This window comes from Struthio camelus, chromosome 8 (genome assembly GCF_040807025.1).
Source record: "Struthio camelus isolate bStrCam1 chromosome 8, bStrCam1.hap1, whole genome shotgun sequence".
NCBI classification, from domain to species: domain Eukaryota; kingdom Metazoa; phylum Chordata; class Aves; order Struthioniformes; family Struthionidae; genus Struthio; species Struthio camelus.
In genome coordinates this window covers 8,251,169-8,265,591 of record NC_090949.1, presented here as the reverse complement: position 1 = coordinate 8,265,591, position 14,423 = coordinate 8,251,169, and the positions used below count along the sequence as shown (strand labels likewise).

Sequence of the window (14,423 nt, the reverse complement as noted above, 5' to 3'; positions counted from 1 at the left end):
AGTAGCTTTAGCGTCTTTGGGAATAATCCTATTACCCCCTGCTTTGTCTCTACTCTGGACTTACTATCATTTTCTCTCCTGGTTTGCTTAGTATGGGTACTAAAATCCTATAATTTTCCAATTTGTCCGAATTCAAATCCGTTTAAGCATGATGAACTGTAGGACATTCTGAATAACAAGAAATCTGGTTCTTCTGTAGAAAGAGCAATCCTCACGAAAGGACATAGTATCTAAATTTAGCCAGTATATGGTCTTCCCGCTGGTTCCTCCTAGTCTCCCTTATAAGTAGTAATGATGCAGTAAGGTGTTTACTGTGTGTTTTCCTGTCTGTTTGTGTCTTGTATGGAGTTCAAGACAAATTCATTCTGGGGCTCCAGATGTGCAACTTTTTGTCTATATCTGTAACTTCAACATTAAATAACAGCCTAAATTAGTCATTTATTAGTTCTTTGACTTAGAAAATATCATTATAGTTCCTTCTTTGTTTCCTTGGAAAAAATACATATCCATGTTTAAGATGTTACATGTACTTAGTTCTTTAAATTCAGATTTCTCAATTTTTTTCTTCTTCAAAGTCATGCTTATAGTAGGCAGCCAGTTTCAAACGTAGTAAAGGCGGTACAATAATGTTTATTAATCTGTAATCTGTAATTAATAATGTGTTATTATTTACATAGTCTAGTCTCTGGGTATGTGCAGATTTGCAAATTCTTTCAGGTTTTCTTGATAAAATAAGCTGATATATCCAATATGATTGATATTTACATATGTAAATCAAATCAATGTGTGTCTAAACCACATGTGGAGTAACTTAGTCCAACTGTTCCAGAGTAGGTTACAAGAAATAATATGGGACCAAGTAAAGCTGAGATAACTTTCTATCACTTTTTTCACAAGAACATTGCTAATTGCAATATATGCATTAATAAGCTCTTGGTAAATAAGGTTTCCCAACCGCAGTGTATGAGACAGTGTATAGACGTGATTCTGAGTTTGTGACATTCTTATCCTTTTAGGTTTCTTACAATTTGCCTAATTTTGCACCAGATTTAACTTAAACTTTGATACAGATTTGCTCTGCCATAACAGCTATTTACCTTCGAGTTCTGCGTTTGATGTAGGGCAGTTAATGGTTTGCACATGTGTTGGAAAGGGTATATTTCATATCTAATGTGGAGACACTGGTGATTCCATTAGAAATGATGGCTACGTGAATTGCTGATACTGTTCCGTTTGGATAATGTAGTCCATAATTTATATTCTCATTGTTTCAGCATTTGAAAGCTGAATGCTGCTGCTGAAACTCAAACTGGCATTTGAGTTCTGCACCTTTAGGGTTTCTCTCTTGCCATCGTGGAGCTAACAGAGGCTCTTTCATTTTAAGCTCTCAGTCTCAACTAGGACCAGATCTTGTGATCAAGAAATTTTTTTCCTTAGCTTCTGCTACTGGGATCATTCAATCCTTAACCTTAGTAAGAACAAGGCAAGGAATTAAGGCTTTGGTCCACAGAACTGGCACATGGCTTCTTATTAATGTTCAAAGGCTAAAAATCTGAAGCCATTTTGAACTCGGAACCCATCATGTATTTATTTCCCTCTCTAATTTGCAGAAAACTAGTTGTGAAAACAGCCCGAGGGACCTGATATTTTTCCATCCCAGCTGTTCCAGCTGAACTACAGCTGCAAAAAAAAAAAAGCCCTAAGTATTGTTTCTATAAACTGTTGAGTGTATTTTATAACACAATAACTCCCACAAAATCAGTAACTGCAGTTAATGACTGGTTTGTTAAGGCATTAACTGCACTCAGCTGGGAATGACCAATTTCTCTGGAATGGCTGTATAAGTACTAAGGATAATTCAGTAACACTTTCAAATAATTATTTGGTTAATTAATGGTAAATTCTTGTGGAAATCCTATCAAAGTACTTGTGACCCCCACATTTAATATCCAATGAGTTCATTATGATACATGTTTTATTGCCATAAATACCAGAAGAATCCATAATGACTAGGCCATTATTTTCCAGGGCTGCCCTTGCCACTTTAGGCGATTTGGCTATTCCACCTTGAGTCATAAAACGCTTGGTGCTCAAAACTACCAGCATTTGTAGGCCACAACTTTCTGGCACCCCACTGAAACTTTGGTGATTTTATGAACGCTTTTGGCAGAAATTTTTTCTTTTCTTTCCTTTTTCTTTTTCTTTTCCTTTTTTTTTTTTCTTTTTTCTTCCTCCTCTTGCTTTTCCATTTGGGGGAATAATTGATGCCTTCTGTGCCAAGTCATAAGGCAGTCTTTCTTGCGGTGCCTGCTTTTTTTCATGAGCATCCTTCAGTAGTGGTCAAAACTTGCAGAAAAGGCATCACTCCCATGTTTCGAAAAGCGATTCTTTGGCCAGGTACTGGGCAGGGTTTGAAGTTTTTAGAGAAAAGTCTCCAAACAGTGATTGACTTTATTCAGTGACTGACTTTATTCATCATCGTTCAGATGAGTAAAAGATACAAAAAAGGTCAACTGGGTGCTGGCACGTTCAAGTAATAGTCAACAGCTGCCAGTTTATATTTTTGGGAGTGAAGTCCCTATGTAAAAAGATGGCCCTTGGCTTGTCCATGGATTTTTCAAAGTCTCTCACTTCTTATCCTCATATACAGGGTCTCTGCAGTGTGTAAGGATAATACTGGGTGTGTTAAGCACTGGAACAGTCTTAAATTTGAGTCTTAATGCTTGTGTCTCAAATTGAGTCATGGAAAGAAGTGTGAAGAGCAGTGTGAACAGCTTTTTATCCTAGCCTAATGAAATCTGAGGGCATAATTTAGTCTTTAAATTTCTTATATTTACTTAGGAGAAGCCTTTAGCTATACGTGTAGCAATTCTTTTTTGTGTAATAGTTGGATTAACAATGTCACTACAAATGAATGTGTCAGTCATGTGACTACTCACAAGAGAAGCGCAAAAGACAGACTTTCATTCTAGTTGCTTGAAACAATTAGTATCATTTTGGCGAACATGGTACAGTCTGTGCTTTTAATTATAGCCACAGTAGCTTTCAAAGTTGAGCATTAGCCTTTCCCCAGCTGTTAGGTGTGTGGAAGGTTGTGATTTGATCAGGTTTTTTGTACAGGTAATACTCTTACTAGGATCTGAAAGGTCAGCTACTTTTTTTGGTTTGGCATGAGAAGGAATGCTTCACTGTTGTTTTGGCAAATGCTGTCTTGAAATGGCAACTGTCAAAAGTTTCACGGGTTTTTTTGGTTATTGAATTTTGAAAGAAGATGCAAATGCCTTTTTTCAAGATAAAGGCACCATATCCTTGCTGCTTAAAGGAAAGTCTAGTTCCCGATGATGTATTTACCTGGGGTGGTTGCTGCTTGAAATCTTGATGTTTTGCTAAGGTGTTAAACAGCTAATGTTCAACTTGGCTTAAATAAAAGTGGGAAGTAGGATTTTTCTGATCAGTTGTATGAGAACTATGAATAAATTGAATGGTGACCTTATTACATCCTGGTCTAACTAATATAAATGTTCAGATGAGCATGCTGTCCCATGTTTAGCCAGTATCTTAGTAACGTAGGGCTAGAAGATGGACAGCTCAAGAGAATGCTCAGTCCGTGTTTCAGCAGTGAGCCACGATCAAACGTATCTCGGTTGTTGCTAAGAAACGTTTGTCTAAGCTGTTTTTATAGAACCTTTCAGTTAAATACTTCACAGCCTACTTGCATTTGCTGTGCCAAGTTTTCCTGAATATTTTTCTACTTGATAAGTATTCATTAATATGAAAGCATACTATTATTGTCTTTGAAATGTGTGAAACGTTCTTATTTTCCTAAACTCTTGGTGCTTTTTTTGTATATGAATGGCATTGAATTTCTTGTACAATGCTTTTTACAGCAGTAGTTTTTATGTTTTTTTTCTCTCTGGCACTGGTGGATTGTTTAGCATTTCACTTTAACTTTTGAGACAAGCCTGTTGTTTCAACAGGAATCTCTACATCTAAATCAACATAGCATTTGGTATTTAATTTCCTAGCTGGAAATCAGCAGAGATTTTCTTTGGATGGGCTGCCAGTATTAAGTGTTCCTTTCAGGAAATATATTCCTAGCAAAGTGGAGATAAGGAAATACTTTCAGGTGCCGGGAAGAGGGTAGTAGTCGGAATTGCCTTTGTTTCCTCTTTGCACAAATACATTGTTCCTTTGGCTGTGCCAGGCAAGACCCTTTCATTAATGTTGCGTTCTTGTTCTGTATTTTCCATTCCTTAACTAGCAACTTTGTGCTTTTCGTTCCCCCTAGCTGCTTAATGCCTAAAATATCAGGCTTATGTTAATATGGATTTTTGTTTTCCTTCTAGCAAATGAGAACTACAAACAAGTAGCAATGTGTATTCTGTATCACATAAGCATGGATGATCGCTTTAAATCGATGTTTGCATACACAGACTGTATCCCACAGGTATGTACTTCTCTATATGACGAAGAGGTAAGATGCGTTCTCCCACAAACGTGCATGGCTTTTCCTTCTTCATAGCATAGCTCACACTGACACCCACAGGTGAAAGTGTGAACAGCCGTGATGCTGCTGAGTCAGTAGTGAGCCAGCTATTAATAGGGCAGTTTGACTACTCTTGCTGTCTTTTGACAGTCCTACAGAAAAAGGATAGGTGACAGATGGTCTTTGTCAGTACTCCTAACCAGTGAGCTGCATCAGTGAGTTGGTTAAAAAATACAGGTGACCTGATGAATCCCTACAGAAGACTGGGAATGCTAAAAAGAGATTAAAATTTGTGTGCACTAAGTCCTTAGGGAATTTTGTGGAAAGCATTTCCTTTACCGTTTTAGGAGGCATTCTTTTCCAATCCCATTGGGTATCAAAATTTCAACGTTTCCAGTATTACAGGATATGAGTTGGAAACCAGCCAAGCCCAGTTACATTGCTGCATGACAACTCCTTTTCTAGCAGGAGGCACGCACAATAGGGCAGACGTGAAGACTGTACAGAAGGCAATGAAATACTCTTCGCTGATCTTTCAGACTACAATTTGTCTCATAACTCTTTGTCCCTAGTTATAGACTTTGACCCAAGCACAGAAACAACTTCATGAATTTTTTTTTATTGTTTGAGGGTGGTTTTGTTTGTTTGTTTTTACACAAACATCAAATCCGCTCTTATCATGCTTTTTCTCAGCCCTGATTAGGCTGGAGTTGAGAAAGTCTGTGTTGCATAAGTGTAGAAAGCTCTCCAGTAGCTTTTTTCAGAATTTCACCATGATTTCTTTTCTCTTGCCAAACATATTTTTAACATCAAATACATTCAGAATGGGAAGTTGACATGGAGAGTTTTCAGAATATTTCCGGTCGCTATTTCATGACAAAATTGTCATGTCTTTCCAAATACAGGAGGGAGTTTGGAGAGGAAGGGAGGAAAGCTGATGGGGATACCTAGTGTATGTTTCAAAATGCTCTTGTAAACGTCCTGCTGATTGCATTTTCTGCTACAAGAAGTAATTTTATGTTAAGGCATTTGCATGATATAAGGGACCTGCTTTGTTCTCAGCAGTCACCTGCCAAACTAGAACTCATGCTTTGTGTTTCAGGGCTCACTTATGACGTGCTTTCAGGGAATCTTGGCATGGTTCTTAGATCCCCAGTGCCAGATGTAAAGAGCTATGGAAACTTCAGTGATATCATACTCTGAGCTTTAGTGAACATTGTTGCTCTGATAGGCAGCGGCTGCTCAAAGTAATGCTTACAGGGCATTATCCAAAGCCCAGTGGAATAGGAAACAATCCTGCTGCCTTAATTGGGCTTCGGAGAAAACTGAAAAATTCTAAGGATGCCTGTGGCGGCTGATGTTTCAGTGATCAGCGTAATTATTCACAGATCACGTCCAACGCTGTTCAAAGAGGACAAGCTGGACAATCAGAACATAACTTTTATTGATGAACGTGTAAAATTAGGACAATCGTTAAGGAAGACAGAGGTAGCAAAAAGTATGGGGAATTGGGTATGACATCAAGAGAAGAAAACTATCTCTTGAAAAGGACTTACTGCCACTTGATTCTGCCTCAGAATACCAGATTGTCTGTTCAGTAACAGAATGTGCCCTTCCTGTGGGTTTATTTTGAGGAAAGGTGTATATCTAAACTGGCAAATATCGAGTAATGAACGTCAAGCAGTTGTTGAAAGTGATGTGAAAGTCTGTCCCCTGTTGTCATTTTCAACGTGTGAAGTGTTTGACAAGGGGGTTGCGCGTGCTGTCGCAGGTAAACATCCTTGCGGATTCGAGGAGTTAGTGGGTGCTATTCTAGTAACAGTTAAAAGTGAGTATTAACAGTTCATTCTTGTTTAGACCTCAGCAATGCGTGTTTTGTTTAAATAGGTGCAAATGCCATCCAGATGCTTATAAAAGCATTTATTGGTAATAACCTGGCCAATCAAAGGGCATGGTTAGGCAGTGATGTCATGGTGATATTTAATATTTTACCACAGAGCAGTGTGCACGGTTCTCCACAGCTACCCACATGTTTTCCACCACGGTTGTCCTGTTTGGCCCCTCTTTGATCTGTAAGCTTCTTTTCAGCTTAATGCTGGTAAACGTCCTCTCTTGACAGCACCCTTTGCTCCTGTCCGCCATTATCTGCTGAAGTTCAGAAACCAGAGCATCACTTCAAACAGCAGAGCTAGGGAGTAGCCGGTCAGAAGAGATTCCTGAGGCATGCAGTTCTGGCATAATCATTCAAAGATGTTTGAGCTGGGGCTGGGGAGGGGGGCGGACAGAGGTGTATGTGAGCAGAGAGCTGTGGGGGTTGGCCTCTGGTCACTGGTAAATAAGTGAAGGCAGGTGCCAGAGAGTCTAGACACAGTGATTTCAGTCCTGGTCTGTGGTATCTGATACTCAATATGGGACTTGTCTGATTGAACACTACTGCCTCTTCATTGCACATGCTGCAGTCTTTTTACTGCCTTCCTGTTAAATCAGTAAAAGATGACAATGGACATAGTAAAAGCAGAACAAATTTAATTTTAATATTTCCTATTTGGCAGCAATTACTCTTCCTTTTGAAGTGGCACAAGAAGCAATCAAATTAAATGAAGACATAATGGGAAACATGGAACTCGTACGAAACTATTATTTGAAAATTTGAACAAGGTTTAATTGAAACTGGGTATATTTTTTCTTTTTATAGAGAAGTAGTTCAGTAATTAACAGTGTAATCCCGTCCGGTTAACATCCCTTTTCCCCAGAGTTTGTATTATGTGAGTAATAAGAATGTTTCCCTTCAAATTATTTGAAGGGTTTTAAAATTCTCTTTTTAAAGGTTTTTGCAACAGAGGAGTTGTAGGGGGCGATTTCTGAGCGGTCCCGTTCTGTGTGCTAAGTAGCTCCTTTCTCCTCTGGTTAATTTCTGCTTATGTGACCGTCAGGCTTACGGCTTTCATAAACTAAAGGCTTTATGAGGTTTTAAACCCACATAGGGAAATCTGATTCTAACCTTCCAAGAAGGGGAGGAAGAAATCAGTGATAGCTTTTAAATCAGTACATGAAAGCCCCAGGAAAAAGACATTAATCACTGTGTTGCAACCTAAATATGTTTTATTTATCTGGGAGGCCCTTTGGAATGACAGCCTCCTATCTGGTAATAGATAAACATGCTGAACTGCTGCGGTAACCTGTTTTGGAGTGACGTTCCTACAATCCTATTGTTCTTGGGGTTTGTTTTTGTTTTTTTTTTCTTCTTCCTGCAAATGGATTGCTTACCCGATTTCTCTCATGTTTAAGGCATTACAAACTGTCTTGCCACCAGGGGGCAAGCACACAAATATTTAATGATTAGAGAAGTTGTTGCTTTCCTCCCCCCCCCCCCCCCCCGCCCCTGTTTCTGACACAGCTGCGCTAAGTGTATTGTATTTTATGTTCTGGCTTATCTTTCAGTTCAGTTGTTTCTACTTCCAGTAATCTCAGTCTTGTCATCACACTGCTGTGCATTATAATTTTGACATGTCTTATGAACTGAGCAGGTTTTAGGAGCAAAATGGGTGATGTCCTTCAGCCCCCAGTGGGGAAGTAGCGCTGCTTGTCTACTATGGTGCTGGAAACAATGAAGTGGATGTATTTGAGCCATGTTCACGTATTCAATATGCTATCTTTAAAAAGTGTCAAGTTTGCAGTGGAAAAAATTAGAGTAGGTAGATGGCCTATGTTGCAATGAATAGTAGGGGAGCCAGCTGTATAAAAGGATGGCAATCTGCAGCCTACAGAATCTTCCAGGAATTCACTGACACTTTACTAAACTGTGGAACAGGATTATAGGCAACAGCCTATTTATTTATGTTGACCTAGGTTGTTCCCTTTTGTTACCAAAAGAACAGGAGTACCACTGGGAAGTCTTTGGCTGGTATGCAGCTGTGTTCAGCTCTAGCGATGAGAGCTGCAAAAATAAAACGTGTTGCTGCAGAAACACCACAGCTGACTTACCCATCAGCAGAGCAATCTTAAAGCATAGTAGAAGTACAGTTATTCCTCAGTTAAATATCTGTTTACAGTGTCATTATCTTATTAAACAACCAGGTATTACCCTGGCTTTCCATGAACTAATGGTTCTTCTATATTAAACCTACCTAAAATTTCAAAACGAACTTAGCCACTTAGAAGTTTGTTAATGTGTATATATATATACATACATATATATATATATATCTATAAAAAAAATCTTTCCTACATACATATACACACACATGCACCATCTATCTCAGTGGCAGCAATAAAAAGTAACTAATCCGAGTTATTTTAAGTTGATGAGTGACTGCCCTTTTTGGCACTTTATGAACATTTTTTCCCCAAATAATGAAACCATACATCTTGTGACCTTGACCTGTATTGTTTTCCTGTGTCTGTAGAAATGCTGAATGCTTTAAAAAAAAAAAAAAATTTTTTTTAAATTACGTAGTTGACATAACAGTGTTGCCCCTCTTAGGCTTTGGGAAGATCGATGACTGACTTGGGTGCTTGTGTTTCTTGGCAGTTAATGAAGATGCTCTTTGAGTGTCCTGATGAGCGGGTTGACTTGGAGCTTATTTCCTTCTGTATTAACCTTGCTGCTAACAAAAGAAATGTGCAACTTATCTGTGAAGGTAAGTGTCCTGAGACTTCACTGTTTCCTTGCGGATGGCAATGTTCTGTTAAGATATAAATGCACTAGTTTGAATAATGATTGCAAACAAGTGACCATATCCCTCCCAAATTGGTCTTAGCGGTAGAAGTGATACTGAGTAGCCACACTTGCCCACATCTCTCATACATGCAAGCAGTTCTGTAAAACACACTGGTGACATGAAAACTAGGTTATATGCAGAGATCAAGATTTTGTTCTACATGATGCCTGAAGTCATTCTTCAGCTAATCTGTTTCACCTACCAAAACCACATTAATAGCATAATGATGACTTCTAATTACATCTTTCCATTTTAATTAAAAGAGCATCTGTTGGGTTCTAGTAATTTGTTATGTGGTATAGATGGGCTCTGCTTTTTATTCGGTAGCCCAAAGTTGCTCTCTCCTTAGCTCCCTACATGGTTCTTCAGATTTCATTACTTTCATAGTTACAATTTGAAACAGCATGTATTCAGTAGCTCTTATTTTTCCTATGTGCTCAGAATTTTCATTATTAACCTCTATAATAAATTACTAAAACTAAAATCTAAAAGGGACAATTGCAATCAGTGAATTCTATGGCCAGCAATTCCACTTATCAGTTCTGTCTATAGTGCTGTAGAAGCCCTGGAGCAAGGAGATCTAATTTTGCATTAAGGGTTAAAAAAAATAAAAAATAAAATTCAAGCTAATAGCACTTATTAAAAAGGCAATGATCATTCAGAAACATAAAAGTGGGACTTCTCCTGCGCTGTCAGATCTTTGAATCTGTGTATGTGTTTGTATGCGTATATTCCCACAATGCGTTCCATTGCATTCTACATGACTGGTAATCTTATAAAAGCATAGTGATGTATTTTTTCCATGGAGTGAAGTGCAGAGGTCTCTGAGCTAGTATCAACAGCTGTTGTGCATCTCCACTCACTGTAGCGTGCTGGTAATTCTTGACCCACTCTTTCATGAAGTGAGAGTGGGTAGGGACAATTTGTGAGCTTACAAAAGGTTTAGAGTTTATGCTGGGAGCATATGCAGAATTGTCCTAATGATGGAAATGAACAGTGTGCCAGGCTTCCTTTGGAGGTGTAATCCGCACCTGGAGCATTTAGGTTTTTGTCTGACTTTCCAACATAACGTCCCACCAGTACGTATAGGCATAGTAGCTGTTTTATAGAAACTATAGAATAGAACAGGTTTGTTTCTTTTTAAGTAAACCTTGGAAGCAAAAATAGTTTCTATCTTGGTTCTTTACCTTTTCCTTTTAAACTTTAAAAAATAAAGCTGTTGTTGTTATTTCTTTTTGGTAGGCCAGTACTTGCCTCATTTTTATTTGGAGGAATTACTAAGCGGCTCTCTCTTTTCAGGAAATGGTTTGAAAATGTTAATGAAGCGGGCTCTGAAATTTAAGGACCCCTTGTTAATGAAGATGATTAGGAATATTTCACAACATGATGGGCCAACTAAAAACTTGTTTATTGTAAGTACTAGCTGTTCTCCAATGTAATCTGTTTTTTCCTATTAGAAAAGACTCTGGCTATAGACATCTGCTGTGTTTTGCTGTTACAGGTATCCTGTTTGGTGGTTCCCCCCACCTCCTCCCTTTGGCTTACGTGGATCGATAGTACGAATGTTTTTGTTCTATAAGGCTATTTCAGTTGCTAGATCAAGCTTTGGATACCTCACTAAAGGGAAACAGGTCTTCGGCTGTGTCCAATAAGTCTCTATTCCGAGAAAGGTGGGGGGGGGGGGAACTCTGCTCTTAGGGACAGAGCAAAATAAAGGGTTCTTAACTGTACCAAGTGGTTTGTGTAAGCAGATATTTGGATCTGTTTTAAGAAGCGTCTCATAATACCTGTTTACACTTGAAGTTCCCTTCTTGTGAAGGGACTTCATTGTCAAGGGCTCATTGTCCAACACTGTCATTAAAACTAAATTCTTAAGTAGAATTACTGAAAATACTGAATTCATAATATTCAGTTAGCTATGTAGACCCTTCTTTAAGAAAAAAAAAAAATCCTAATTGTGAACTTAAGTGTATGATTAAAATGAACATTGAATATCAGTGTACTTAAAGTAGTACAGTGTTAATAAGTAAAACGGATGGTTTTCCTGTGTTTGAAAACCTTGTAGTCACTGCTCAAAATCTTTAAGAGGAGGAACAGGCAGTGTGGTGCTCACTGTCTTCCTTCCTTTCATTTTCTGGCAGCTTTCTCAAACTTTGTTACTGTGCGCAGTAGATACTTCTTGTCTGAAGAAATGATCCACATCTCTTGAAGGTAAAAGGAGTGAGAGGAAGAACGCTCAGAGGTTTTCCTGGATCATTCTTGAACTGATAGTGAAACTCCTTTACTAGGCTCTCCTTGCTCTTTTGAGAGCTAACTTGGATTTGACTAAGCTGAGTTCTTCAGAACCCCAGGTTGCTCGTATCTAATAGATTTGCTATCTATCTGCTGCTGTATTTTCTTTAGGATTATGTTGGTGATTTAGCAGCTCAAATATCAAATGATGAAGAGGAGGAATTTGTGATTGAATGCCTGGGAACACTTGCAAATTTGACCTTACCCGATCTGGACTGGGAACTTGTGCTGAAAGAGTACACATTGGTTCCCTACCTCAAGGATAAACTAAAGCCAGGTCTGTACAAAACTGGGTTAGTCTTTCAAAGTAGAGTCTGTTTCCCTCTAATATTTGTGATTGGTTTAGGAAACATAACATTGAAAAACAGAAGTGTATGTACAAATAAAAGCATAACTGCCGTAAGATTAAGAATTTCTAAAGGACAATGCTTTCTGCCATCTGACTTACCAGGTTCTGCAGAAGACGACCTCGTTCTGGAAGTGGTGATAATGATTGGAACAGTTTCTATGGATGACTCTTGTGCCGCTCTATTAGCCAAGTCTGGAATCATTCCTGCGCTCATTGAGCTTCTAAATGGTATATTGAGAACTTTGACTTTGGTCCTTGCTTTTTAGAGATTTTTAGGTGCTATAGATGCCAGCTGACCCAGATGCATCATTCCTTTTTCCCTTGTAAGACAGGGGAAGGAGTTTCCTTTCTGAAAGGAGGAACAATTACTCCATTACTGATAAAGAGTTGCTGACTAGTAGTCTAGTTGGTTTGATATTAGAAATATCACAGACTGCAGCCAGAACTGTACAGGTGTGCTATTTGATTGAGTGGGGAAGAAAAGAGTTTGTGTTATCAGGAGTTGAAGCTCATGTGCATACCACTGAAGTGTCTAGCTGACATGTAAGAGCGGGACTTTCTCTAAGCATCAAGAGGTTCTGTTTGTGAGAGCTGAAACTGTGTTTTGCCTTTGCAGCTCAACAGGAAGATGATGAGTTTGTCTGCCAGATCATCTATGTCTTTTATCAGATGGTCTTCCACCAAGCCACCAGAGATGTCATTATTAAGGAGACCCGTATCTTTTTAAAAATCAAACATCTAGAATTTCACTACTTCATTTGCCACCATTGATGCTTGGCCCATGTTTCTCTTGCATAAACCTCTTGGTCTCAGAGGTGTCTCTGTAAAGTGCTTATTTCAACTGAAGGGGGTAGGGGGAAAAAGCAGCCTAGGTACATATAGGAACTGCAAGGTGAATACTACAGAGGAAAAGTTGATTTGATTTGAAATGGGGGGGGGGGGTCACTGAACCAGATGACCTCTTGGTTCCTTTCCAATCTGAATTATTCTACGATTTCTTTTGCAAATCATAGTCAAAAATCATCATCTGTAGAAAAATTTTACAGAGCACTGACAAACATCTTGTTGCATTGCACCGTTACATGTATGCGTTGCAGAGTCTGAGGTGAACAGGTGCATTAAAATACTTTTAAAATACTTGAATTCCTCTTAAGACACCATAAACACAAGCCATTTCTGTATCTTGTGTCCACCTAATTATTCTTTGAATTTTGTTTGGTATAAGTCTCCCAGCTTCGCCTTACCATCCGGACTTTGATTTCTATTCCTAGCTTTCCTCTTTTTCTCCTTTTTTTTAACCTTACTTTTGATGGCTGAATCTGTTCTTCATGTTTCCAGTTTCTGCATGTAATGGGTCTGGTAAAATTTTGATATGATACTTGTAACTCATCCTCTTCAACCATTTCTTCTCATTCTTTTAATCACTTCTGGTGTTGAGCTTATTCAGATGTTCCGGAAATTTTGGAAAGAGATACTAACTGTCTTTGTGGGCCTTAAATGAATATTAACTTTTACTGAAACATAAGAACAGATTTAATAGGACCCTTGCCAGGGTAACAGATTAGTGATCTACTTTGCAAACAATGTAATAACTACCTCTTAATGTCCTTTTTTCCTTTAAGCTCTGAAGCATATCTGAGAAGCTGTTTGGGAGGATGTTCTTTGTCTCCTGTTTGGACTCCTGGATGACTAGCTTATAAAGAAGGAAGGAAAAAAAACCTATCTATTTTTTGTATCTGTAATGATAAAAAGCCTCTACATTCAAATAACACTTTTCTCTTTCAAATCAACAAGACTAGCAATAATGCTATGATGCTATGTTGCACGGTAGATCTATCTTCAGTATTTTTGAGATAAACATATTGGAAACTTTTCTAAACATAACTCCCTAAAAACTACAAAGGTAACATTCTCAAAAGATTAAACAATTCCACACTATTTTTGGAAAACATATGTTAATCCAAGAAGTATATAATACATGGATTTCTGATGACAAATCAGAGCATACATTCTTTGTAAAAGGCACATAAGTTTTCTTCAGAAATTTGAAGAATAGTTGGATGTCTTAAAATGTGAATTACTGTAATTTGAAAAAGTGGGGGAGGGGTTGGGAGAAGGCTGCTGAACTTAACGTGTTACAGAAAATTCCCCCCTGGACTTCTTGATGAAATTTGCAGTTAGAGGAACCCAGGACTGTGGTAAAACTAGCATTTATATCCTTAACTGTTTCTTCCCAGAGGCTCCAGCATATCTTATAGACCTGATGCATGATAAAAATGCTGAGATCCGCAAAGTTTGTGACAACACTCTGGATATTATAGCGGTAGGTCTGACTTTTCTCGTGTGTCATTCAAGAACCTCTTTGCCTGGCATAATTTGGAAATAGTGTCTGGATAGTAATAATTTGTACTTGCAGACAGAAAATATTTTTCATGAGCAACTTTTTAATCACATAAATGAAAGATGAATTTCCATGAGACAATGGCAGTCACTATTCTAGGCTGTGTACCAACTTTCTTTCCAAAAAATGCATATATACTTTGAAAATCCATACTAGCTAACTACATACTACAGA

General features: G+C 38.2%; 1 protein-coding gene across 4 annotated transcripts in view; it reads left to right on the top strand.

The window, feature by feature from the left end:
- The window catches only part of KIFAP3 (kinesin associated protein 3), a 72,369-nt gene that overhangs the window by 24,575 nt on the left and 33,371 nt on the right, over nt 1-14,423 (top strand). For all 4 annotated transcript variants that reach the window (XM_009672787.2, XM_068951884.1, XM_068951883.1 and 1 more), the window contains exons 11-17: nt 4,347-4,447; nt 9,018-9,126; nt 10,507-10,619; nt 11,611-11,776; nt 11,951-12,076; nt 12,465-12,563; nt 14,086-14,171. In XM_009672787.2, coding sequence (XP_009671082.1) covers nt 4,347-4,447; nt 9,018-9,126; nt 10,507-10,619; nt 11,611-11,776; nt 11,951-12,076; nt 12,465-12,563; nt 14,086-14,171 — 800 coding nt within the window. The remainder of the gene's footprint in view (nt 1-4,346; nt 4,448-9,017; nt 9,127-10,506; nt 10,620-11,610; nt 11,777-11,950; nt 12,077-12,464; nt 12,564-14,085; nt 14,172-14,423) is intronic.